Below are 27,303 nucleotides of genomic sequence, written 5' to 3'. Positions count from 1 at the left end.
GAGATTATTAAGGAATCCTCGGGAAAGGACTCCTCCTTATTCCAGTCCAAACCTAAGAGACCTCAGCAGAGAAAAATCCAATCGAGGTTTCGGTCCTTTCGTCCCTCCGCCAAGCCCCAATCCTCTTCGTCCAACCGGCCGGAGAAAGGCCAGAGGAACTCCTATGCGTGGCGGTCCAAGTCACGCCCCAAAAAGGCCGCAGGAGGCGCTGCCTCCAAGACGGCCTCCTCATGACTCTCGGCCTCACCTAGCCACATCCTCGGTCGGTGGCAGGCTCTCCCGCTTTGGCGACGGCTGGTGGCCACATGTTCAAGACCGATGGGTGAGAGACATTCTGTCTCATGGTTACAGGATAGAGTTCAGCTCCCGACCTACGGCTCGTTTCTTCAGAACCTCTCCACCCCCCGCACAGGCCGACGCACTTTTTCAGGCAGTGGACGCTCTAAAGCTCGAAGGAGTTGTGATTCCCGTTCCCCTTCAGGAACGTGGTCGCGGATTTTACTCCAACTTGTTCGTGGTGCCAAAAAAGGACGGGTCATTCCGTCCCGTTCTGGACCTCAAGCTACTCAACAGGCATGTGAGAACCAGACGATTTCGGATGGAATCTCTCCGATCGGTCATTGCCTCGATGTGACAAGGAAACTTCCTAGCATCGATCGACATCAAGGATGCTTATCTCCATGTGCCGATCGCACCCGAACATCAACGTTTCCTGCGTTTTGCCATCGGGGAAGAACACCTCCAGTTCGTGGCATTGCCTTTCGGCCTGGCGACAGCCCCACGGGTTTTCACCAAAGTCATGGCATCCGTCGTGGCGGTCCTGCACTCTCAGGGCCACTCGGTGATCCCCTACTTAGACGATCTCCTAGTCAGGGCCCCTTCTCGGGTGGCGTGTCAACAAAGCCTTACCGTCGCTCTGGCGACTCTCCAGCAGTTCGGGTGGATCATCAATTTCCCGAAATCCAAGTTGACACCGACCCAATCTCTGACTTACCTCGGGATGGAGTTTCATACCCAGCCAGCTTTAGTCAAGCTACCGCGGGACAAACAGCTTTCTCTGCAGGCGGGGGTGCAATCCCTTCTTCGGAGTCATTCACACCCCTTAAGGCGCCTCATGCACTTCCTGGGGAAGATGGTTGCAGCTATGGAGGCAGTGCCGTTCGCGCAATTCCATCTACGGCCACTCCAATGGGACATTCTTCGCAAATGGGACAAGAGTGCGGCTTCCCTCGACAAGAACATTTCTCTTTCCCTTGCAACCAAAACATCATCGGTGGTGGCTCCTACCCACATCTCTGTCTCGGGGAAAATCCTTTCTTCCCCCAACCTGGCAGGCTCCACCATCTCCGCAGTTCACATCCCGGGCGTAGAAAACTGGGAAGCAGATTTTCTCAGTCGTCAGGGCATGGACGCGGGGGAATGGTCTCTGCACCCAGACGTGTTTTGAGAGATCTGTCGCCGCTGGGGAACGCCGGACGTCGATCTCATGGCATCACGACACAACTACAAGGTCCCGGCCTTCATGGCACGGTCTCAGGATCACAGAGCTCTGGCAGCGGACGCTTTAGTCCAGGATTGGTCGCAGTTTCGACTCCCTTATCTGTTTCCCCCTCTGGCAATGCTGCCCAGGGTACTACGCAAGATCAGGTCCGACTGCCGTCGCGCCATTCTCGTCGCTCCAGACTGGCCGAGGCGGTCGTGATATCCGGATCTGTGGCATCTCACGGTGGCTCAACCGTGGGCACTTCCAGACCGCCCAGACTTGCTGTCACAAGGCCCGTTTTTCCATCTGAATTCTGTGGCCCTCAACCTGACTGTGTGGCCATTGAGTCCTGGCTCCTAGCGTCTTCAGGGTTATCTCAGGATGTCATTGCCACCATGAGACAAGCCAGGAAGCCAACGTCCGCCAAGATCTATTACAGGTCTTGGCAAATCTTCCTATCCTGCTGCGCTGATCACGGTTTTCCTCCATGGCCGTTTGCCTTACCCACATTCCTTTCATTCCTACAATCTGGAATGGACAAGGGTTTGTCCCTCGGCTCTCTCAAGGGCCAAGTATCGGCGCTCTCCGTGTTTTTTTCAAAAACGTCTAGCCAGGCTTCCGCAGGTCCGCACGTTCCTGCAGGGGGTCTGCCACATGGTCCCACCTTAAAAACGTCCTTTGGAACCTTGGGATCTTAACAGGGTCCTGACGGCTCTTCAAAAACCGCCTTTTGAGCTGCTGCGGGATGTCTCTCTCTCCCGTCTTTCGCAGAAGGTGGCCTTCCTGGTGGCAGTCACATCACTTCGGAGAGTGTCTGAGCTTGCAGCGCTGTCATGCAAAGCCCCCTTCCTGGTTTTTCACCAGGATAAGGTGGTTCTGCGTCCTGTCCCGGAATTTCTCCCTAAGGTGGTATCCCCTTTTCATCTAAATCAGGATATCTCCTTGCCTTCCTTTTGCCCTAATCCAATTCACCAGTGTGAAAAAGATTTACACTCTTTGGATCTAGTGAGAGCACTCCGGCTCTACGTGTCTCGCACGGCGCCCCTGCGCCGTTCAGATGCGCTCTTTGTCCTTGTCGCTGGCCAGCGTAAGGGCTCTCAGGCCTCCAAGTCAACCTTGGCTCGGTGGATCAAGGAACCAATTCTCGAGGCCTACCATTCTTCTGGGCTTCCGCTCCCTTCAGGGCTGAAAGCCCATTCTACCAGAGCCGTAGGTGCGTCCTGGGCATTGCGGCACCGGGCGACGGCTCAGCAGGTGTGTCAGGCAGCTACGTGGTCTAGTCTGCACACTTTCACGAAGCACTATCAAGTGCATACCTATGCTTCGGCAGACGCCAGTCTAGGTAGGCGAGTCCTTCAGGCGGCGGTTGCCCACCTGTAAGAGGGGGCCGTTTTCGGCTCTTTTTATTGAGGTATTCTTTTACCCACCCAGGGACTGCTCTTGGACGTCCCAATTGTCTGGGTCTCCCAATGGAGCGACAAAGAAAAAGGGAATTTTGTTTACTTACCGTAAATTCCTTTTCTTCTAGCTCCTATTGGGAGACCCAGCACCCGCCCCTGTGCCCTTTTGGGCTGGTTGTTCTTTTGTGAACACATGTTGTTGATGTTGAATTGTTCTTTTGGTTCATGGTTTTCAGTTCTCCGAACATCCTTCGGATTGAATTTACCCTAGACCAATTTATAAGTTTTCTCCTTCCTGCTTTTGCACCAAAACTGAGGAGCCCGTGGTCCACGGGAGGGTGCATAGGCAGAGGGGAGGGGTTACACTTTTTAAAGTGTAATACTTTGTGTGGCCTCCAGAGGCAGAAGCCATACACCCAATTGTCTGGGTCTCCCAATAGGAGCTAGAAGAAAAGGAATTTACGGTAAGTAAACAAAATTCCCTTTTTTTTTTAATGTTAAATGGGGTCCATCTTATAATGCCAGTGTCCGTCTAACAAATCATATAGGGTATATGTCCCTTATAGCCCCCCATCCTAAAATTAGCCCCCCTTAATATGAATATAGCCCCCTTGTGCTGGGACACGTCCCCCTGTGCTGCCCATGGCCTCTATAGATGGCACATCTCCCCTGTGTTTGATATGGCCCCCATACAGCTGCCCATGGCCACTATAGAAGGCACATCTCCCCTGTGTTTGATATGGCCCCCGTGTGTGCTGCCCATGGCCACTATAGATGGCACATCTCTGTGTTTGATATGGCCCCCATACAGCTGCCCATGGCCCCTATAGATGGGACATCTCCCCTGTGTTTGATATGGCCCCCATACAGCTGCCCATGGCCCCTATAGATGGCACATCTCCCCTGTTAGATATGGCCCCCATACAGCTGCCCATGGCTACTATAGATGGCACATCTCCCCTGTGTTAGATATGCCCCCATGCTGCTGCCCATAATAAAATAAAACACTCTTTCCTTACCTCCTCAGCGCTGTCCCTCCTCTGTCTCCCTCCTCGCAGTTGAGCTCTGACTTCCTTACTTCCTGGTTCTTGCTGCTGGTCATGTGATCGGCACGGCAGAGTGATATCTCTGCCTGCCTTATCACAGACAGCAGGAGCAGGAGACCGGGAGATCAGCGCTGGAGGTAAGTAAAGCTTTTTTTTAGTTTACTATGGGCAGCAGCACGGGGGCCATATCTAACACAGGGGGGATCATGTGCGATCAAAGGGAGCACAGGCAGATATAATATGCCCCGCTGCCCCAGCCCCTCAGCGTGATGCAATTTCAGCACCACACTGATGGACAGCGGCTGTGCATATTATATGAGCGGGAGCAGGAGATCTAACGCTGCCGCTCCCAGCTTTTCCTGCCTCCAGTGCTCCAGAGCGTACCCTGCAGTGTGTGTGTATATGTGTGTGTGTATATGTGTGTGTGTGTATGTATGTATGTATGTATGTATGTATGTATATATATATATATATAGATATATATATATATATATATATATATATATATATAATATTATTTTACACCCCCCCTGACCCCCGTATATTCGGTTTATAAGACGCACCCCATACTTTCCCCCAAAATTTGGGGGAACAAAAGTGGGTCTTATAAAGCGAATAATACAGTAATTTACATTTTCTTGCATGAAATAAGTATGTTATCACCTACCAACCTGCAAGAGTTTTGGCTCCCAAAGACCTGTTATTTTTTCATTAAGAAACTCTGCACTCCTTACGTGTTTGAACTGGTTACCTGTATAAAAGACACTTGTGTTACAATCAATCACACTCCAACCTCTCCACCATGGCCAAGATCAAAGAGCTTCCTAAGAACACAAGGGACTAAATTGTAGACCTGGACAAGACTGGATAAGCTACAAGATAATAGGCAAGGAGCTTGGTTATAAGGCAACAACTGTTAGCGCAGTTATTAGAAAATGGAAGAAACATTAGCGGTCTGGGGCTCCATGCAATATCTCACCTGATAATGGTAATGGTAATGATGCTTCTGAGAGGTCAGGAATCAGCCCAGAACTACATGGGAGGACCTGGTCAATGACCTTGGGAGAACTGGGACCACAGTCTCAAAGATTACCGTTAGTAACACAGCACACCCTCGAGGATTAAGATTCTGCAGGGCACGCAAGGTCCCCCTACTCATGCCAGCACATGTTCAGGCCCCTTTGAAGTTTGCCAATGACCATCAGGATGATCCAGATGAGGCATGGGAGAAGGTCATGTGGTCAGATGAGACCAAAATGGAACGTTTTGTTATCAACTCCACTCGCCGTATTTTGAGGAAGGAGGATAAGTACAACCCCAAGAACACCGTCCCAACCATGAAGCATTAGGGTGGAGACCTCATACTATGGTTGTACTCTTCTGCAAAGAGGACAGGACGACTGCACCTTATTGAAGGGGTCCTGTATTGTGAAATTTTGACCAACAACCTCCTTCCCTCAGTAAGAGCATTGAAGATTGGTCATGGCTGGGTCTTCCAGCATGTCAATGAACTGAACAATACACAGAGAAACTAAGGAGTGGCTCCAGAATAAGCATTTCAAGGTCCTGGAGTGGCAAAAATCAAAGTTCGGCAAAATACAATTCCACAATTTTATTTTTTTGAGTGGGGGGATTTTGTTTTTACGATTTTCATTGTGCGGTAAAAATGACTTGCCAATCAGTTTAGTCCTCAGTAGTTGATACCTTTTAATGGCTAACTGAACTTAACCCTAGAACGCGCAAGCAATTCAATCTACCATAGAAAATAAATGAGCTAGCAGGCCTGCAAGGCCCCAGGTATGCGTTCTAGGGTTAAAAGGTATCAACTACTCTCGACTCAGTTCTTTTAAACAAACTTTTTTTTATCTCTACTGGCTAACACGGTACAAAGATATATTTTACCTGTATTGGCAATCAGTGTAATTTAGTGGTTACCAAACAAAATTTATTTTTCTTTAATTTGTGTTGTTTTGGTGGAAAAACAAACAAATTCGTAAAAAAATAAAAACAAACATAAATAATTTGCTTGTCTCCCCATTTTCTGAGACCACATAACATTTTCATTTTCCCATCGATGGCGCTACGAGGCTTATTTTGCTTTTATATATCATATACGGTAGGCGATGTGGAGTTGTAATTGATTGCATATTGGGATAAATACAATTTCTTCAGCGCTCTATTGGGAGACCCAGACAATTGGGTGTATAGCTACTGCCTCCGGAGGTCACACAAAGTATTACACTAAAAAGTGTAAGGCCCCTCCCCTTCTGGCTATACACCCCCCGTGGGATCACGGGCTTACTCAGTTTTAGCTTTGTGTGCGAAGGAGGTCATACATCCACGCATAGCTCCACATTGTATAGTCTGCAGTAGCTGCTGACTATCTCGGATGGAAGAAAAGAGGACACATATAGTGTCCCCAGCATGCTCCCTTCTCACCAGATGGTGTTGCAAGGTTGAGGTACCTATTGCTGGTACAGAGGCCGGAGCCCCACATGCTGTTTTCCTTCCACATCCCCTTGGAGGGCCCTGTGGAAGTGGGATCTGTCGGCCTCCAAGCCCTGAGGCCGGGCTCCATCCACAGACCCAGAAGAACCTGATGGATGTGGAGCACGAGTACTATCAGGGACAAGGCCCTGCATCGGTCAGGTACTCGGTGTCTCCGGCAAGCACAGCACGCTCCGGGCTTGCTGGGCGTTATAGTGCGCCGGGGACATTAGTGATGGGCTTATGTTGCTGCAGCCATAGCTGAGCGACGGGTCATGTTTAGGAACTTGCGCCGACCGCTCATACGGCGGCGGCGCTGATGTGACTTGTAGTGCGCCGGGGACTTGGCGCCGACCGCGCTTTTACGGCGGGGGCGCCTGTAACTTTAGTCCCCGGCTTCTGAGGCCTGGCACCGCTTCGTTCCCGCCCCCAGCCCTGCCAGTCAGAGGAGGGGCGGGACGCTGTACAGATCTCAGCGCAGGGAGCTGGAGTCTGCTTTGCATTCTCCAGCCCCCTCTCACTGAACACAGTGAGATGCCGGGTTCCCGCTCTTGGCTGGGGCTCGCCCACGGCCCGCCCCTCTGCACAGGACGTGGAAGAGAAGCCGGCAGCCATTATGGTTTCCACTCTGGGAGAACGGAACCAGGCACAGGTTTTTGAGCGACCTCATACTCGCGCTGGGCGGGCGATAGGCAGTACTGGTCCCACTAATACTGAAGTGGGCTTTTGAACTGTGTGCGGATATGCGATGCAGCACTGTACTGTCGCTATTCTGGGCATACTCTCCTAGATGGCTAGACAAGTGTTCAATGATTAGTCTGCAGTGTTTGTTGGCAGATTTGGCAACAGCAAAGTGCCAAGGCACAAGCTTTCATTGCCGCTTCGTTTGCAGGTGCTGCAATTGGGTTTATTGTCATGCTATACATGCACTATATGTCGTTTTTCTTGGCTAATGCACCTAGTTAAACAGACAATAGCAGCAGTAAGGCAAGGCTGCCAAGGCACGGGCTCTCAATGCTGCTTGATTTGCTTGTACTGCAGTGTTTTTCTGTCATGCTTGTCTGCTATACATTTCCTGTATGTCGCTATCCTTGCCTCATGCTCCTAGTTAACTAGACAACAGCAGCAGTAGAGCAGTGGTGCCAAGGCACCAGCTTGCAAGGCTGCTGCATTTGCATGTGCTGGCAGTGTTTACTGTCATGTTTGTATGCGATACATTCACTGTATGTCGCTATCCTTGTCTCATACTCCTAGATATATAGACAATAGCAGCAGAAGGCCTAATGTGCTAAGCCACAAGTTTCAATGCTGCGTGTACTACATGTGCTGAAGTGTTTACTTGTACTTCAGGCTTGTATGCTATACATTCACTGTATGTCGCTATCCTTGTCTCATACTCCTAGATATATAGACAATAGCAGCAGAAGAGCTAATGTGCCAAGCCACAAGTTTTCAATGCTGCGGGTACTACAGGTGCTGAAGTGTTTACTTGTACTTCATGCTTGAATGCTATACATTCACTGTATGTCGCTATCCTTGTCTCAAGCTCCTGGATAAATAGACAACAGCAGCAGAAGAGCTAATGTGCCAAGCCACAAGTTTTCAATGCTGCGTGTACTACATGAGCTGAAGTGTTTATTTGTACTTCATGCTTGTATGATTATTTACTGTACGGTCGCTATCCTAGGCTATGCACTTAGATAGCTAGACAACAACAGCAGAAAAAGAAAAGGCCAATGAGGACTTTATATGTTGCTTGTACTGCATGTAATACGAGTCTAGGACCCCAGTGCGGGCAATTGCTTGACCGGGGTTTTCGGCTATATGTGGTTAAAAGAACCACCTGTGCTTCCTGTCCAGAGACAGGGACGAAATTGCAGTTTCTTTCCGCTGTTATATTGGCTGTGACTATGGCTGACATCTTACAGTCTGGCAGCCCACGCAGACCTTGGGCAATATAGTTGCAATGCCCCTGGCCACCATGATTTGAGGAGCAGCTCAAGGCTCCAGGGTGGTTTTCACGCGTCCCAGGGGGCAGGCTCCGACACGGACGTCAGTTCAAGAGGGCCTAAGCAGGCTCGCTGGGAATAGCCCTCGACTCCATCAGTGAAAGAGTCAGCTTCACAGCAGGGGAGATCTCTTTTCTAATATCGCAAGCAATTGCGTACTCGTCTGGCCCTCTGATCCTAGAGATGCAGTCCAGAAACGCAACGCTTTTCACGATAAGAGTTCTCCGACCGTATTAATGAGACACTCTCCTCCCTGATTGGACAAGCGCTAGCCCAGGTCCAAATGTGGATCTCCCGATCTCCAGGCTTGCAGCTGGATCTATAGTTGTAGTGGTGGATGGGGCTTCACGTCAAAATGCCATTGACAGATAGATAGGTTCTGGCCGCAATCTGTCTATGAAGCTATCGGCAGGTCGGTTGCTCCGGCAGTCGCAGCCGTGAAGGCACTCCAAGCTATTTCAGATAGTGTTGCGCAGAGGGACGCTGTCACCGGTACATCTCGGTCTCAGCAGCGTCTGTAATCTCGCAATCGCCGCATGGCGAACCATGCTGTTAAGGCTGTCCGAGACTCTACGAGCCGGACGGCGGTGGCATCGGCCATCTCCGTATTTTTTACGCAGAGCCTAGTGGTTAACAGATTGGATCAGATGCTTCTTCCAACAAAGTGCTTAACCAGGTTGCCTTTATCTAGTGATAGTCTGTTGGTAAGGGTTGAATGAATTCATTCAACTGTCCAAAACGACTCAAAAGGCCCAGAAGGGCATAGATTCCTAGCAGGCTCAAGTACGCCCGGGGAAGGCAGCCGGAGGAATCGCTACCAAAGCGTTTTTTTCTCATAATTTTCAGCCTTCTCACTCCGCAACCGCGGGGAGCAGACTCCCCCGCTTTAGCGACATTTACCTACCACAGGTCAAAGGCCGGTGAGAGAGAGTCAGTTTGTCTCAAACTACCTCTCCGACCGAGCCGAGGCTCTTCTGCAGGCAGGACGAGTGGTAATCCCTGTTCCTCTTCAGGAACCAGTTACGCCTTTTGCTTCGACCTGGTCGTGGTGCCAAGATAGGACGGCTCCTTCCGTCCCGTTCTGGAATTTAAACTGCTTAACAAGCACGTGACAACCAGGCGGTTCCGGAGGGAATCACTCCGCTCCGTCATTGCCTCACTGTCTCAAAGAGTTTTTCCTAACATCCATAGACATTAGGATGCTTATCTCCACGTGCCGATTGCTCCAAGGCACCGGCGTTGGCTACGGGCATATTTCGTTTTGTAGCCCTACCCTTCGGCTGGCGACAGCCCCACGGGTTTTTCACCAAGTTCATGGCAGCAGTGGGAGCAGTCCCGCGCTCTTACGGTCACTCTGTGATCCCTTTCTTGGACAATCTACTTGTCAAGGCACTCTCTTTTAGAAGCATGCCAACACAACCTGAACATGGCGCTGGACCCTTCCCAGAGTTTCGGGGAGGTCTTTGACTTCTTCTAAGTTGAACCCAATCGCTGGCATATCTTGGCATAGAGTTTTCACACTCTCTCAGTGATAGTGAATTCCGCTGGACAAACAGCGTTCACTACAGACGAGGGTGCAGTCTCTCCTTCAAGGAGGCGCCTCATCCAGAGGCGAGCCTTTTCACGCAGTTTCATCTGCGTCCGCATCATTAGAAGATTCTTCGCTAAGGGGAAGGAAGTCGATGTTCCTACACAGTAACGTCCCCCTTTCACAGACGGTCAAAGACCGTCTTCAGAGGAGTCCACTCTTCAACTCAGTGGTCTAGAGCTCTGGGCAGTGTATCTTGCACTGCAAGCTTTCCTGCAGTGGCTGGAATGCAATCAGAACCGAATTCAGTCGGACTATCCACAGCGGTGGCGTACACATTCCGGACGTACAACACTAGGAAGCAAGTCTTCCTCAGTCGCGAGGACGTGGACGCAGGGGAATGGGACCTGCTCCCGTTTGGCTTCAAGAAATCGGTAGCCGCGGGATGAGGACGGACGTCGACATCATGGCGTCTCGGCAACTACAAGGTCTCGATTTTCATGGCGGGAGCTCTGGCGACAGGCGCCTTGGCTCAAGATTGGTCGCAGTTCCAGCTTCCGATTGCTGCCGCACTATTCTCGTCGCCCCAGACTGGCCGAGGAGGTTGTGGTACCGAGATCTGTGGCATCTCACCGTCAGTCGACTGTGAGCATTACGTCAGGGTCACAATGAGACGGGCTCGCCAGCCGCGGTTTGCCAAGATATTCCACAACTCGTGGAAGATATTCTTATCTTGGTGTTTTGCTCAGGGAGTGTATCCCTGGCCATCGGCTTTGCCTACTTTGCCTGCCCTCCTGCACTCTGGTCGGGAAAACGGTTGGTCGCTCGGCTCCCTTTAAGGGCAAGTCTCGGCACTATCCGTGTTGTTTCAGAAGCGTCTAGCACGTCTTCCTAAGGTGCGCACGTGGCTACAGGGAGTGTCATATTGTGCCCCCGTACGAGCGGCCGTTAGATCCATGGGATCTGAACGAGGTACTCGTTGCTCTCCAGAAGCCGCCTTTCGAGCCTCTGATGGGAGTTTCCCCTTTCTCGCCTGTCACAGAAAGTGGCTTTTCTAGGGCGATCACGTTTCTTCGGCGAGTGTATGAGCTGGCAGCTCTGTCATATCAGGCTCCCTTCCTGGTGTTTCACCAGGACTAGGTAGTGTTGCGCTCCATTCAGGAGTTTCTCCCTAAGGTAGTATCCGCGTTTCAGCTTAATCAGGATATATCATTACCTTCATTTTGTCCTCATCCGACTCACCGGTTTGAAACGGGTTTACATTTGTTAGATCTGGTCAGAGGACTCAGAATCTACTTTTCCCGCACGGCGCCTATGCGCCGATCTGATGCACTGTTTGTCCTTGTCGCTGGTACGCGCAAGGGATTGCAGGCTTCTAAAGCCAACATGGCTCGATGGCTCAAAGAACCAATTCTTGAAGCCTACCGTTCTGCTGAGCTTCCGGTTCCATCAGGGCTGAAGGCCCATTCAACCAGAGCCGTGGGTGTGTCCTGGGCATTACGCCACCAGGCTACGGCTCAACAGGTGTGCCAGGCAGCTACCTGGTCGAGTCTGCACATTTTCACCAAACATTATCAGGTGCATACCTATGCTTCGGCGGATGCCGGCCTAGGTAGAAGAGTACTGCAGGCGGCAGTGGCCTCCCCGTAGGGGAGCGCTGTCTTGCAGCCCTATCAAGAGGTATTTATTTACCCACCCAGGGACAGCTTTTGAACGTCCCAATTGTCTGGGTCTCCCAATAGAGCGCTGAAGAAGAAGGGAATTTTGTACTTACCGTAAATTCCTTTTCTTCTAGCTCTTATTGGGAGACCCAGCACCCGCCCTGTTGTCCTTCGGGATTCTTGGTTTGTTGCGGGTACACATGTTATTCATGTTGAACGGTTTGCAGTTCTCCGATGTTATTCGGAGTGAATTTGTTTAAACCAGTTATTGGCTTTCCTCCTTCTTGCTTTGGCACTAAAACTGAGTAAGCCCGTGATCCCACGGGGGGTGTATAGCCAGAAGGGGAGGGGCCTTACACTTTTTAGTGTAATACTTTGTGTGACCTCCGGAGGCAGTAGCTATACACCCAATTGTCTGGGTCTCCCAATAAGAGCTAGAAGAAAAGGAATTTACGGTAAGTACAAAATTCCCTTCGTCTTGTTCAAACTTTGTATAGTCGCAGTAATGCAATGTATGTTTATTTTTAAAATGATTGCTTTATATTGGGAGACAGACCCCCAGCTGCCATAGCAGCCCATTGGCACCCCGTATTTGTGTCGTGTGGGGATAGTCGGTGGGTGCATGGGATGGCATGTTCCTAGCTGATGTACATTAAGTGCTGCAGTTAGAGATTTACGACGACATTTAACAGGTTAACAGCTGCAGGCAGATCTCGGTTCCACTCACTGCTGTTAGAGGCCGATCATGGCTGAATGTCACAGCTAGTGTGTGTTTTGTATCAAAGAAGGGGACTTGCTATGACTTACCGTATTTTTCGCTTTATAAGACGCACTTTTGTTTCCCCAAATTTTGGGGGAAAGTAGGGGGTGCGCCTTATAATCCGAATATACGGATTATATACTGCAGGGACCAGGGGAGGTGGGGGCAACTCTGGAGTGGTGATGGGGGCTGAGGGAGGCTGGTGAGCTGATGAAGGCTGCAGCGGGAGATCTCCCGCTCATATAATATGCACTGCCGCTGTCCATCACTGTGGGGCTGAAACCGCACTGCGGTGACGGGCTGGGGGAGCAGCGCATATTATATGTGCCTGCGCCCCCCCTTTGATGGCACATACCTGCGCCCCCCCCGTGTTAGATATGGCCCCTATGCTGCTGCCCATAGTAAAATAAAAAACTCTTTACTTACCTCCTCCAGCATGTCTCCCGGTGTCTCCCTCCTGCCGCTGTGATCAGGCACGCAGAGATGTCACTCTGCTGTGTATATCACATGACCGGCATCGAGAACCAGGAAGTGCAGGAGATCAGCATCACAGAGGGAGACTCGAGGGAGGACAGCACTGGAGAAGGTAAAGAGTTTATTTTACTATAAGCAGCAGCATGGGGGCCATATCAAACACAGGGTGATGTGTGCCATCCACAGGGGGCCATGGGCAGCACAGGGGCCGTGTGCCAGCCACAGGGGGTGCCATTGGCAGCAATAGGGGCTTTGTGCCAGCCACAGGGGGCCATTGGCAGCAATAAGGCTTTGTGCCAGCCACAGGGGGCCATTGGCAGCAATAGGGGCTTTGTGCCAGCCACAGGGGGCCATGGGCAGCAATATGAGATGTGTGCCAGCCACAGGGGGCCGTGTGCCATCATTGGGGGGCTATATTCAATATAAGGGGGCCATATCTAGATTAAGGGGGCTAATTTTAGGGTGGGAGGGCTATGAGGGACATATACCATATATGATTTGTTAGACTGACACTGGCATTATAAGACGGCCCTTATTTATTAAAAAAAAATTCTCTTTTCCTTCACCAAATTTGGGGGTGCATCTTATAATCAGGTGCGTCTTATAAAGTGAAAAATACGGTAATTGTACGTCATTTGTCGGGAAGAGGTTAAAGAATGTATTTGTATAGGATTAATAGTTAACATGTTTTGAATTGCTTGTGATTACAGGAATCCATCCATGTACCGGACCCGGTCATCTCTGTAGCAATAAAGCCTGGCAACAAGGTAGGATGCTATTAATGTCACATTATTTTTTTTTTTTTGATCTTTCATTTAAAGGGAACCTGTCACCTCAGAAACCACTACTTGCAGGTAAAGAGGGTAAACTAGACTTATAGCGGTACAATGCTGCTCAGCGCCCTCAATGAAAGTAAGTAACCCGCTAGCTTTCAGTCATGGGGGTGAGCATGGGGCTGAAAGTCACGCCCCAGCACACAGATCCGCTACACCGCAAGCTGTGAAAGATTTGGCGTGAATTTGTAGCCACCTATCACACTATAGTGAGTGGTGCTATGAGCATTCAGTGTAGCTGCACCATCCACGTCCCAATGACTGAAAGCCGGCTGAAAATAAGTTCATTTTCTCCTGTTAGCTGAACTTTCAGTGCTGCAGCCGTCATAATTATAAGGTTATTTACTGAAGATTAACTCTATATCTGCAGATAAATGGTGTATTCCAAGGTGACCGCCTCCGTTTTAATTATGAACATCAACATTTTATGCTACTTTTATACGTGCTGAAGAAATGGCAATTCTTCCATAGTATTATTATTGTCATGATATGTCTATTTAGCAGTTATGTGCAAGATATCAGAGCACTGATTTCACTGCAAAGATCTGTATGCTTACAGTGTGCTGGAAGCTGAGCAGAGCTGAGTGATTAACAATTGTATCTTTCATTTCATGACAGTCAGTGTGGAGGGTGGGAGAGAATGCAGATCAATCTCAGCATTGCTGTACTGCCCATCCTCCACACTGGCGGCTGTAAGGTGAAAACTGAAATTTGCATGTAATTGCACTCCCCTCTGCTGTACTTCCGGCACTTTCTAATTGCACGCAGCTCTGCAGTGAGAACAGACTGTCTGTTATTACATGTCTCACACTGAGAACCCTGCTCTAAGCTATTATGGGGTCTTGTTGTTTTTTTCCTCTGTATGTTGCTGCCTGCTTATGATTGGTTAACTTTATGCAGGAAAAGAAATGCATGCCCTCAGTGAAAAATCCTTGGTAACCCTCCCTTCAACTTGACATAAATTATAACCTAAACTTTACAAGCTAATATCTCCACAAATGATAAAAGCTGTGTGTATTTACTCTGCTCTACAGCCACTTATTGTATGGTGTGTTCCGTTTAACATGCTCACACCGGTGAAAGACGCCTTTAAGCATTATTTGTCTTGCTTAATCTTGAACAGGGACCTCTACTACCCCCCCCCCCTTTTTCTTTTTCTCTATTATATCGAGGATGCTGTCTATATCTTTACTCCACTCCTTTTTTTTTTTTTTTTTTTTTTTTTTTTTATATTTCTTGTACTAGAATGATCTTGACAAGTTTTCTAAAGGCATCAATCGATTTACACGAGAAGACCCAACCTTCAGAGTTCACTATGAAACGGAGAGCAAGGAGACCATTGTATCTGGGATGGGAGAATTGCACCTGGAGATTTATGCTCAGGTAACACTGCGGAGGCTAGTGTATAGCGTCATTATGCCGTCTAGATGAGCAGTAGTAAAAAAAAAAAAAAACCACGTGTGATGGGTAAAAATATTTATTTGTAAGTGTTTTTTCTTTATTTAGCGACTGGAAAGGGAATATGATTGTCCTTGTACCATGGGAAAGCCAAAAGTTGCCTTCAGGGAGACTGTTGCAAAACCTGTCCCGTAAGTATTTTCTCGACAGTTGTATGTTCTCGACGTTCTCTTATGTCCTCTACATCAGAAGCTGTTCTCATATGGGTTGGTTTTTGGCATGCGTTGTTGATTCTTGATTCTTAGCCCTTCTGTTGGGTCCCATAAGCATTGTATTGACCATGGCTCCATTTCCTGCAATTCAAGCAGTTATCATCATATTGTACTGTATTATATTCCATTTACTTTTAATACATATTGTTTTAGGCATTGCTGGAAAATGTTGTGAATATTATTGTGAAAATAGGGTCTATTGGTTTGATCAGAAGTTCCTAAAGTCTGTCAGCCGTTTTAACCCCAGATATAAATGTTAATCCCCGTTGTGTAGTGATCAGAAGTAACCTTAACCCCTTCACGACCGGCCGATTTTTCGTTTTCCGGTTTTTTTTTTCGCCATTTTTTTTTTGAGAGACGTACCTTTTTTATTTTTCAGTCAATATGGTCATGTGAGGGCTCATTTTTTTGCGGAACGAGCTGTACTTTTAAATGAAACCATCAGTTTTACCATATAGTGTACTGGAAAATGGCAAAAAAATTCCAAATGCAGAAAAATTGCAAAAAAAGTGCGATAGCACTATGGTTTTTGAGATATTTTATTCACTGTGTTCACTATATGGTAAAACTGATGTGTGGGTGTGATGCCTCAGGTCAGTGCGAGTTCGTAGACACCAAACATGTAATAGGTTTACTTTTATATAAGGGGTTAAAAAAAAACGGAAGTTTGACCGAAAAAAGTGGCGCATGTTTTACGCCATATTCCGTGACTTGTAGCGTTCTCATTTTTCGGGATCTATGGCTCAGTGACGGCTTATTTTTTGCGTCTCGAGCTGACGTTTTTAACGGTACCATTTTTGCGCAGATGCTACGTTTTGATCGCCTCTTATTGCATTTTGCGCAAAAGTTGTGGCGACAAAACGTCGTTTTGGAATTTTTTTGCCGCTACGCCGTATACTGACCAGAATAATTGATTTTATATTTTGATAGATCGGGCGTTTCTGAACTCGACGATACCAAAAGTGTGTATATTTTTTATTTTTTTAACCCTTTAATTTTCAATGGGGCGAATGGGGGGGTGATTTGAACTTTTAGGTTTTTTGTTTTTTTTTTAATTTTTTAAAACTTTTTTAAAACTTTTTTTTTTTTTTATTTTACTAGTCCCCCTAGGTGGCTATTGCGATCAGCAATCCGATCGCTCTGCAGTATCTGCTGATCACAGCTACAAGGCTGTTAACAGCAGATACGCTCTCTTTCTCTTTAGCTGTGCCGCTGGCACAGCGAAAGTGAAAGCAAGTCAGGTGTAGTACAGGAGTCATCACATGGCCCTGTGCTACCATAACAACTATCGGAAGTCACGTGATCGCGTCACGTGACTTCCGGTATCGGGCGGTAAGTAAAACTTTACCGCGATCGCGCTTATAATGGCGCTGTCACGTATTGACAGCTCCATCTAAGGGGTTAATCGGCACGAGCAGATAACGATTCTGCTCGTGCCTAGCAGGCACACATCTCAGCTGTGAAAATCAGCTGAGATGTGCGCTGATCGCGGCATGCTGCCGCCGGCAGACCGCAGGCAGTAACATTGTCATTTAGGACGTAATTTTACTGCCCGCGGTCGTTAAGGGGTTAAGATGGTACCTTCAAGTGTTGTGCCCTTGTTCTTTACACCACACACTCCCCATTCCTTCCTTTCTGATATAAGGTGGTGTCCACCCAAAACACCTCTTGAGTACTCACTGAGGGGTTGGGTAACGTGGACAGATTTGGAGCACTTTTATGTATGCCTGTAATGCTCTATCCCGCAATCATACATCTTTTTCCAATTCAGGATAGAGTTTACTCAAAATGTTGTTGAATTTGTTCATAGATGTTTAGTTTTTATTCAACCCCCATTGCAAATAAGGTTCATTAGCAAAAAATACAAAATGTTTGCAACAAATGAATGAAACAGGAACTATTTTTAAATGGCTCATCACAATTAATATAACAAATTGCTTCACCAAATTCATCACAAAATGCCACTTTTACTGACTCCTTCAGTCTCTGAATTATCAGGAAATAAAATGGGAAACATTTAGCACACCGATTCAGCTTTCCACCACAGCAATGTCAAAGGTGTTTAAGCCCTTAACAACCATGGGCAGTAATATTACGTCCCTGCGGTCATAGTGTCCCTGCGGCCTGCAGGTGGGGATCCACGCACATGTCAGCTGATTTGTACAGCTGACGTGTGCCTCGCAGGTACGAGTGGAATCGCTATCCACCCGTACCTGCTAACCCCTTAAATGGTGCTGTTAAGATGTGACAGCGCCATTTTAACAGTGATCGAGTTTACTCACCACCCAATAGTCATGTGACATGATTACGTGGATTCGGTGGTTGTCATGGTAGCACAGGGTCATGTAATGACTCCTGTAGCTCATATAGCCCATAAGATCTTTTAACCAGCAGCTGAGTATTGCAGGTTAAGAGATGAGCATTTCTCCCGGTCTGAGCGATACTGCTCTGATTGAGAGAAATGAATGAGCGATCAGACTGCTGATCCTTATAGTCCACTAGGGGACCTAGTAAAATAAAAATAAAAGTTTAAAAAAAAAAAAAAAATTTGAAAAATTAAAAACAAAAAACCCTAAAAGTTTAAATCACCCCCCCCCCCCATTCACCCCATCGAAAAGGTTAAAAAAATAAAAAATATACACATTTTGGTATCGCCGTGTATAGAAATGCCCGATCTATTAAAATAAATCAATTAATCTGATTGGTTAGCGGCAAAAATGTTCCAAACGCCAAAATTACATTTTTGGGTTGCCACAAATTTTGCGCAAAATGCAATAACAGGCGATCAAAATTAGCATCAGCGAAAAAATGGTACCATTAAAAACGTCAGCCCGAGAAGCAAAAACTAAGCAGTCACTGAGCCATATATACCGAAAAATGAGATCGCTATGGGTCACGGAAAATAGCGCAAAACGTACGACACTTTTTTTTACAAACTTCAGGGTTTTTTTTAACTCTTTAGATAATAGTAAACCTATTGATGTTTGGTGTTTACGAGCTCGCACCGACCTCAGGCATCAACAACAGTTTTACCATACAGTGAACACAGTGAATAAAATATTTCAAAAACAATTGTGCAATCGCACTTTTATTTGCAATTTTTCCTCCTCTGGAACTTTTTTGCCGTTTTCCAGTACAATATATGGTAAAATTCATGGTTTCATTTAAAAGTACAGCTCGTCCTGTAAAAAAAGTGAGCCCTCATGTGACCAAATTGACTGAAAAATTAAAAAAAAGCTACGGCTCTCAGAAGAAAGAAGGCGAAAAAAAAACCAAAGTGCCTAATCGACCGGTCGTGAAGGGGTTAAGCTACCCTGTTGGCTCATCCATACAAATCTCATCCATAAGAAAAAAAATCCGATTTTAAAAAAATTCTTCAATTTACTTATTTATTCCTGTTTTGCCATGTTGAAATTTATTTAGATATCCTTTTAAAAAGTTGGCATTGCACAATTTTTGTCGTCAGAAATTTTGGCTACATGTTTCTTGTGGACAGAATTATAAATCCTCTTCATGACAAGCATCTTTAATAGTTAGTAGAGCACTGTTTGGCTGATATGACCTGCTGTAAATGTGTTGGAAGAGCCAGACACAAGTTTTTAGTAACTTTCCTGAGGATTTTAACCTAAAGCTCATCCGAATGGCCTCCAGCATCACCAAGCCACCGTCATGCTTCACTGGGTGTTGGTTTAAGAACAGAATCTGAAAACGTCTGTGGCTTCTTCTTATGTATGTGTTTTTGCTTGTTGGAAGGAATCACTTTTCTTGTGCTTTTGATTTAGTAGAGATGTACGTTTTTGGAGTAAAGCATGGAGATATTCAGCGTTTAGTACTTTACTTACTGTGCAAACTAAAACATCTGTGCCGGCTGCTACCAAATATTACTGCAGGTCTTTTGCAGTCCCATGAGGGTTTTTGACTTTCAGCATGTTCATTAATTGTGTTGGAGCCATGATGGCTTCCTCTTCCTGCTACATCCACGTAGTGTAGCCACTGATCCTTCTTTGTGATCTTGTGAACTAACTCTGTGTCTCTAGGAATATTCACTGTGTTTGCAATTTTTTATATTCTTATCTAATGATCCCTTCTCTTAACTTTTTGGACAACTCTGTTGACAACCCAAGAATGTTAGTGAGCTAAAACATAGGCTAAGATTCCTCAGGACTAGAGATGAACCAACCCGAACTTTACAGTGGTCATACCATCACATCTTTACATATGCAAAACCATCGCTGTGCTCGGGTACGCTCACTGCGCGCCGCTTGCAGTGTTTTAACGGCTCACACTGCGGGTAACAGCATGATCAGATGTAGTGTGCACCAAAAAAATTTAATTATGGAAAAAGCCCGGCCTCCGGAAGTGATCTGTTTTTGAATGGTTGGATGTGGGTGCAGACCTGATTTGCCCAATCAGTGACTTCCAATGAAGTTTGGGTCAAGTCCTGGTGCAGAACTGAACTTTATCTTAAGTCCGGTTGAACGTGCCGAAGCCGAACTTTCACGGGTCCATTCATTCATTCAGGACTCAAAAAAGCTGATATCTTTCGTCTCTGTATTACGTTTGCAGCAGGTCATAACAGCCAAAGGTGCACTACTATGTACTAGGTCACGAAGGGGTCGAATAATCTTGAGACTGCAGTCGTCATTAAAATGGACAACAGTGAATTTGGGGAAATCACGTGTTATATTAGTTTTGTGAAGTATTTTAATTAGTTTTTGTTTGATTTATTACCGTAAATGTAGCACATACACCTAATTTCTAATGGGGGATGAGTTATTCGATTGCAGCTGTAATTATCATACTAACTTGTATAGATGAATATCTATCATCACATTTGTTAGATACTGTACACATTTACCTGTGTCACCATCTGGTGGATCAGCATATTGTACTGGAATTCCAGGGCGTCATCGTCCCTCTTCTGTAGAGATTAACCATTGTGTTAGAGCTATGTTGTCATTAATATCTAGATTACCAGCCTATGATATGGAGCACACTATGATGGTCACTAATCTGCCATAACGTCTACTTCGGGGTTATATAGAGCTCAGCATTCAGAGAACTGCTAGATCTGCACCAGTTAAGACAGTGATTGTATCAAAGTGACTGCAAGCAGACTAGCAAGTTACACATCGCTGGAATAAGGGTTTCTGCCATTTACATTATGCCGCTCTCAGATGAGGTAACAAAAACCTGGCGACAGATTCCCTTTAATTATTGCATGCCAATGTATCTTGCATGAGAATTAAAGGGGTACTCCAGGAAGACTATAATAATGAGTTGCCCAATGCGGTTCCTGTAATTCAGTTTGATGCTGGAGCTGCTCCTTCCTGCTCCACCTTCCCTCATGGGACGTTACATTACACATTAGGGGCATGGTCTGATCCAGGATGCTGGTAACATTCAGCCCCCTGATAATATCTGCTTCCGTTCTGTTTGTGAGCAGGGGGCGTGATGGGTACGTGGCCACTCTCCTGATCTCAGCCTGCAGGGGGCGTGATGGGTACGTGGCCACCCTCCTGATCTCAGCCTGCAGGGGGCGTGATGGGTACGTGGCCACCCTCTTGATCTCAGTCTGCAGGGGGCGTGGTGGGTATGTGGCCACCCTCTTGATCTCAGCCTGCAGGGGGCGTGGTGGGTACGTGGCCATCCTCCTGATCTCAGCCTCCAGGGGGCGTGGTAGGTACGTGGCCATCCTTCTGATCTCAGGGCGCGTGGTGAGTACGTGGCCACCCTCCCGATCTCAGCCTGCAGGGGGCGTGATGGGTATGTGGCCTCCCTCCTGATCCCAGCCTGCAGGGCGTGTGGTGAGCACGTGGCCACCCTCCTGATCTCAGCCTGCGGAGGGCGTGATGGGTACGTGGCCACCCTCCTGATCTCAGCCTGCAGGGGGCGTGGTGGGTACGTGGCCACCCTCCTGATCTCAGCCTGCAGGCAGACAGCTATTGTCAGGGGCTGAATGGTATCAACAGCCTGGAGCAGGCCACGCCCCTGATGTGTAATGTAACGTCCCAGGGGGGAGGGGGAGCAGAAAGGAGCAGCTCCAGCGTCACAGTGAATTACAGGAGCCGCACTGGGCATCTCATTTTTATAGCCTCCCCGGAAACCCTTTAAAATGTGCATTTGAAGGTTGACAAAATCACAGAATAAAGGCAGCCTGCAAAGCCCCGTGACCACAGCGCGTTCAGTCATTCAATGAATCTCCCTCATCCCCATTGATGTCTTATGAATTAGGTAAATGGTGTAGGTCACCCCAAACCTAATATTTAAATTAACTATTAATTAATGGTGTAATTGGCCCTTATGGAAATCACACTAGCACTGCACCTGTCACTGGTGCCAGTGAACAATACATTTTAGTTGGCATGCAATCGCTTTGTGCCCCCATGGCGTGGCCAAGTGTTCAGTGCTCCATTACACCCCATGGTTTAGTATCTTTTTTTGTGTGTGAGTGACAGTGCTTGCTTCCCAGTGATGGCGCTGTCTGGACTCGCACACGGACACTGTGCACGTGATGGACTCTGGCATACACACACATACATACATACTGTGTGTGTGTGTCTGTGTGTGTATATATATATATATATATATATATATATATATATATATATATATATATATATATATATATATATATATATATGTATATATATGTATATATATATATATATATATGTACTGTACAACCGGTTTAGGACGGTATTGAAAAAATTCCGCAAGTTAAGAATGTTTTCAAAAATAGAATAACTGTTTTGGTTTTTTTCTTGTTTTTTTTTATCAACTAACAAAATGCAAAGTGAATGAATCAAAGAGAAATTTGTGGTGTGACCGGCATTTGCCTCCAAAGTAACATCAAATCATCAATTCCAGGTACACTGACACACGGCATCTTGGAAATCCAAGGACAGCTCTTCTGTGTATTAGGATTGTGCAGACCCTTCTGTCTCTTCATGTCATCCCAGGCAGGCTTGATTATGTTGAGATCAGGCCTCTGTGGGGCCCTATCATTATTTCCAGGTAGGGCTGAGTGATTACTCAGCCTCATCTGCTGTCGGCAGCACTGTTTATCATTGGTGTAGGAGCCACTGTGGGGGGGAAGAGGAGGGCTGCTGAGTACTTGGATTGGGCAGAACAGCTGTGATCTCAGCAGGAGCTGTGCAGGAAGATCAGCGGAGGACAAGGTGTTCATCGGGGACCCAGGATAGAAGTGTCTTGAGGCGCGTTGTGGGTCGCATAGTCACAGATCCCATTCCCTAACAGCCAGTGCACAGGTCCGAAGCCTATTGAGCTACAGGCAGAGCAGCAGAGAAGTCCTGTAGTGGCTCCCGCTCCGTAAAATCTCTGCCTCACTGTTGCTCAGTGCTTCAGTGTTATCAGTGACCCATGTATTCCTCGCTTCCTGCATCCAGCTCTTTGTTTTTTGTGTAGTCTATCCTATGCTGAAGAGCAGATAAGGATTAGCCCCCTTCTCTATTTGGTCCCCTTTAGCTTCTCAACTCTGCTCCATGCCCTCCATAAACTGCAGCAAATGTAATATCCGTTTGCTTGACAGTAACCTACATCCCATGTGTTCTTGTGTCCCTAGTCCTATTAACACCTTATATAGTTTACACCATTTTCTGGCACAGATGATAGTAGAAGAACACAGCCCATCAAATTTACTAAGCACGCTTACAAAATCAAGATTATAATTCATTATCTAAATAAGAAAAAAAATTAATTTTTATGGTGGGGGTTTTGTGCAAAACATCAGAGTCTGCTTCCAGGATTCCTTGTTCTTTTCTACTCAGAATATGGCTCTTAACGACATTGGCTGTATGTTTGGGGTCATTGTCCTGCTACTGCAGTATAAATCAGGAGCCGAAAATATGCCTCCATGATAAGATTTCATGATGGATCAGAATCTGCCTGTATTTATAAGCGTTGAAACCATAGACACAATGATCAGCCAAGGAAACTTTGGGCAACTGGTGAGACAGTGTTTAATACTCTTTGAAATTGGAAGATATCCGGCAGTGGCATCTGCTCAGAACAGGCAGCAACCAGGGAGACCAAGCTACACCCATCTACTGGTCGGAGACGTCTGGTCAGAAATGGGAGAGAAATTACAGCCCATAAGCTATACATTCAACATGGAAGCAAACCAACCGACTCAACTGTGCCTGAAGAAAGGAACTGTGGGGCAGAAAAGCAGCAGCAGTGAAGGTGCTCTGGACTGAGGAGTCAAATGGGAAATATCTGGCTGTAACAGAAGGCAGTTTGTTGAGGCTGGAGAGCAGTACAATGAGTCTTTTTAAGGCAACAGTGAAGCATGGTGGAGATTCCTGCAAGTCTCTGGTTGCATTTCAACAAATTAAGTTGGTCATTTGTTCAAGACTATTGGTGTCCTCAATACTGAGAAATATAGGCAGAAACTGATCAGTCATGCAATACATTCAGGTAGCTATTATGCAGCAGGACAATCCAATACATATAGCCAATGTCAGTAAAATATCTCCAGCGTAAAAAATACAGAGTCCCGAAAGTGAGGATATGACCTTCTATAAAGTCCTGATTTCATTATCATCGAGTCTGTGTGGGGTTACATAGAGAGACAGAAGGATTTATGCAACTCTTCATCTACCGAAGATCTGTAGTTAGTTCTTTAAGATGTTTGGAAGAACCTCGCTGCCAAGTTCCTTCAAAACCTGTGCAAATGTCCCCAGGAGAATGAATGCTTTGATGCTGTTTCAACATCAAATATTGATTTGGTTTAATGTCTTTTGTTCATTTAATGTCTTTGCATTTTGTTAATTGCTACAAAAGCACTATTATCACTTCTATTTATGAAAGCATTCTTACTTCGCAGCATTTTTACTACATCTGCCTAAAACTGTTGCACAGTACTATACACACAAAATTATTTATAAATGTAAGAATCGGTCAGTAATACTCTTCTGAGAGACTTTGTGGTCTTAAATTAACTGAGAAAAGCTCAGAAAGACAGATAAAAGTCACAAAGTTCAGCTGATCTCTATTCTCGACTATAGGTTAAAAACCCGCACAGAGCAGTTCACAAAAAGACAGGAAAAAGTGTAACAAACGCCTTATGGGAATGAGCTCACTGATGGGTATTTACGGTAGTTAACTCATCCTGCAGCCAGCAATAGACAGTACAAAATAGGCTCTAGAGTTAGGTAGTAGAGCTGTGAGTCTGTTCTAGAGCGTGAACCTTTATCCTCTCAATCAATAGAAAAAAATAATGATGTATTTGTTGGACTTACCACCTGCATAACCTTTTTAATGACGACCGCCCTGTAGAATGTTTCTTCTGTGGAGTTTTGCCACTTGACAAAATCAGCAGAAGCCAGTGACAGGTGCCAGACGGGCTCCATATCGGGCGCTATATAGCCAAAGCTATCTGCAATATGAAGTAATGAGGAGACGTCAGAGGTCTATCTTGACTGTTATACCAGCTAGTAACCTGCAGACATTACCTGGGATGTCCTCTGCTTCGAGCGGCTCAGAGCGGCTCCGTATTTTGCTGTAGAACGCTGTGTCCTCAGCTGCCGTGCAGTTGTGCGGCTCCGTCTGGAGTGTGTACGTCACAGTAGGAGCAGTTTGCTGATTTGTGGGGTACAGGACCTCCGCAGTGCATTTTATGGCTTCTTGCTGGGGAGAAAGTGACCAATAATGATGACTTGCATATACAGTGGAACCTCGGTTTACAAGTAACTTGGAGTGCGAGTATTTCCCTATATGAGCAAAGTTTGCTGTAAATTTGTAACTCAGTTTACGAGCAAGCATTGCTGTACGAGCAAATACTCACCGCACACACTTCCGGTTCCATACTTTCACTGCGCTCTGACCCGCTCTTGCAGTCTGCACAAATATGCCCACAAACTCACTCGCGCGCGCGCGCACACACACACACACACACACACACACACACACACACACACACACACACCTATTATGCTTATCTTACCTTCCGTTCCCTCGCCAGCGGATTGAGGAACTTCCGCTGTCAGCCGCTACTCAAAGGCAGCGCGCTAGCCAATCAGAGGCAAGCGGCTCCTTCCTTTGGTTTCAGCACTCTGGCAGCGGAAGCTCTGGTATCGGTCACGATGGTTACCTGATACACATTCTGTACCTGCGAACTTCGAGAAGCAGGTGGCCGGTGAGGGAACGGAAGGTAAGGTGAGCATAATATGTGTGCGTGTGTGGAATGGCACAATAGGGGACCAGGGTGGGACATTGAACAAGTTGTGGAAGGAATTGTCTGAGCTTCCATTATTTCCTATGGGAAATTTTGCTTTGCTAGACGAGTAACTTGGATAACAAGCACACTCCCAGAACAGATTGTTCTCGTAAACCAAGGTTCCACTGTATTCTTTCCACTACAATCAAGATTTTAAAGGGGTGGTCCACTTTATCTTTACCTGTGTTGGGCAACTGATTTGTTTGCACTTACTGATATATAAGGTTCTCCTGCTCTGTCAGACTGCACAGCTCTTCTGACGAAGGAGCATGTAACCATTCCTGTTAATCAACTGCTCCCATTTAAGAGAAAATGGACACCGCCTTTAATTAGACTGCAGTTTTACGACCCTGAAACCAATTTTGAATACTGTCAACACCTAAAGGTGGAATCAGACCTCATGGAGCAGGGTTCCGCACTTACTGTGCCACTAATAAAGCAGATTGCCCCCGTATTCCGGTGGTCTTCAGCGTGCTGCATGCCCTGTCACCTAGTCTTCTAGCCAGAACTGCTAGACATTTACATGTTTGCAGTCATGCATTTCAGTTTTAGCTGACTAGGTTAACAGTATAATTTACAGCAAAGATGGGCTGCAGTTGTACATCGCCCAGGCCAAAAACTAGTACTCTAGCAGGATACAGCTAAGCCCCCACTAAGTGGAGGCATCACAGGTGCAGGAGGAGCAAATCACACACACACACTTCCATGGAATGGAGGGGGCGATTGCTAGATGATAAAACTGTACACTGATGGCTTACATAGAGCGCTGTTCACACATGCAGATGCACAGTCACAAGCCCGCAGCCTATTAGGTGACGCCTATACTATTACTATTAGATCAGGCGGGCTGCCAAGCCGTACCCCATCTGTGCACCATACAGGGACCAGAACTCTAATATGCAAGGCCTAACAGAAAGGGGCCTTTTTATATCCTGTACAAAAAATGAGGTTTTAGTTGGTATTCTGGTCATAAAACAGAAGCCTACAACCCTCGTCACGGGAACCTCATGCTTGTAGGTCCCTACACTAATATATATAGCAACAAAAAGAGGAATAAATATCCTCCAAAAATTATTACTTACTTGCTGTAAGTAATAGTTAACATTTTTGGAGGCTATTTATTCCTATTTTTGTTGAGGTTAACAGTGTACAATCAGATGGTGGCATATGTATGTTGGTGGTGCCATATGTATTGAACACTGTTAACTATTTGTTGTTCAGTTCCATTAGATTGATAAGCACTCACCTTATTCAGGGCATCTTTTATACTGAATTCCAGGTAATATTTATTACCCACTCCTGCAATATTCTGTTAAAAAAGGGAATATAGCAGTTAGATTATTTTTCTAAATTTTAGAGGTAGAACAGCTAAAAGCTAAATAACCTGTTCACACTTGCTAGGGTTTATCTGACGCGCCCATATTTACAGATAAGCCTCCGTATGCGCTCATACTTCATGCCTGAATTCCATTCTTACCTCCTTGCAGGCCTTCGTCACCTTCTCTTGTTCAAAAACTCGGTGTGGCCCCCCTAGTCTGCAGTTAATGTAGCTGATAGCCACTCCTGTGGCTCTGGAGGCCGGATAAAAGGAGGGATTAATAGTTTCCATGATTCGTCCTTCCTAGCTCACAAGCAGCACACAATGCACGCTGTAACGTCTGTTCTCCACTATGTAATAAATGAGATTGCAAAACTGAAGTACAGCAGTAATA

The 27,303-nt window shown here is 46.5% G+C and overlaps 2 protein-coding genes across 2 annotated transcripts in view; one reads left to right on the top strand and one right to left on the bottom strand.

Annotated features, from left to right (window-relative positions):
• Nucleotides 1-27,303, top strand: part of GFM1 (G elongation factor mitochondrial 1) — a 102,653-nt gene that overhangs the window by 39,123 nt on the left and 36,227 nt on the right. The window contains exons 11-13 of the mRNA XM_075340680.1: nt 13,559-13,615; nt 14,927-15,064; nt 15,188-15,270. Coding sequence (XP_075196795.1) covers nt 13,559-13,615; nt 14,927-15,064; nt 15,188-15,270 — 278 coding nt within the window. The remainder of the gene's footprint in view (nt 1-13,558; nt 13,616-14,926; nt 15,065-15,187; nt 15,271-27,303) is intronic.
• LXN (latexin) overlaps nt 15,143-27,303 on the bottom strand; it is a 12,164-nt gene continuing 3 nt past the window's right edge. Inside the window, exons 1-6 of the mRNA XM_075340689.1 lie at nt 27,069-27,303; nt 26,838-26,900; nt 24,828-25,002; nt 24,615-24,751; nt 20,210-20,272; nt 15,143-15,432 (exon numbers count right to left, since the gene is read on the bottom strand). The exon at nt 27,069-27,303 is cut by the window's right edge and continues 3 nt beyond it. Coding sequence (XP_075196804.1) covers nt 15,325-15,432; nt 20,210-20,272; nt 24,615-24,751; nt 24,828-25,002; nt 26,838-26,900; nt 27,069-27,200 — 678 coding nt within the window. The 5' untranslated portion in view covers nt 27,201-27,303 and the 3' untranslated portion in view covers nt 15,143-15,324. The remainder of the gene's footprint in view (nt 15,433-20,209; nt 20,273-24,614; nt 24,752-24,827; nt 25,003-26,837; nt 26,901-27,068) is intronic.

Source organism: Anomaloglossus baeobatrachus, chromosome 3 (genome assembly GCF_048569485.1).
Source record: "Anomaloglossus baeobatrachus isolate aAnoBae1 chromosome 3, aAnoBae1.hap1, whole genome shotgun sequence".
In the NCBI taxonomy this organism is placed as follows: Eukaryota; Metazoa; Chordata; class Amphibia; order Anura; family Aromobatidae; genus Anomaloglossus; species Anomaloglossus baeobatrachus.
This window is presented reverse-complemented; position numbering and strand designations above follow the sequence as displayed.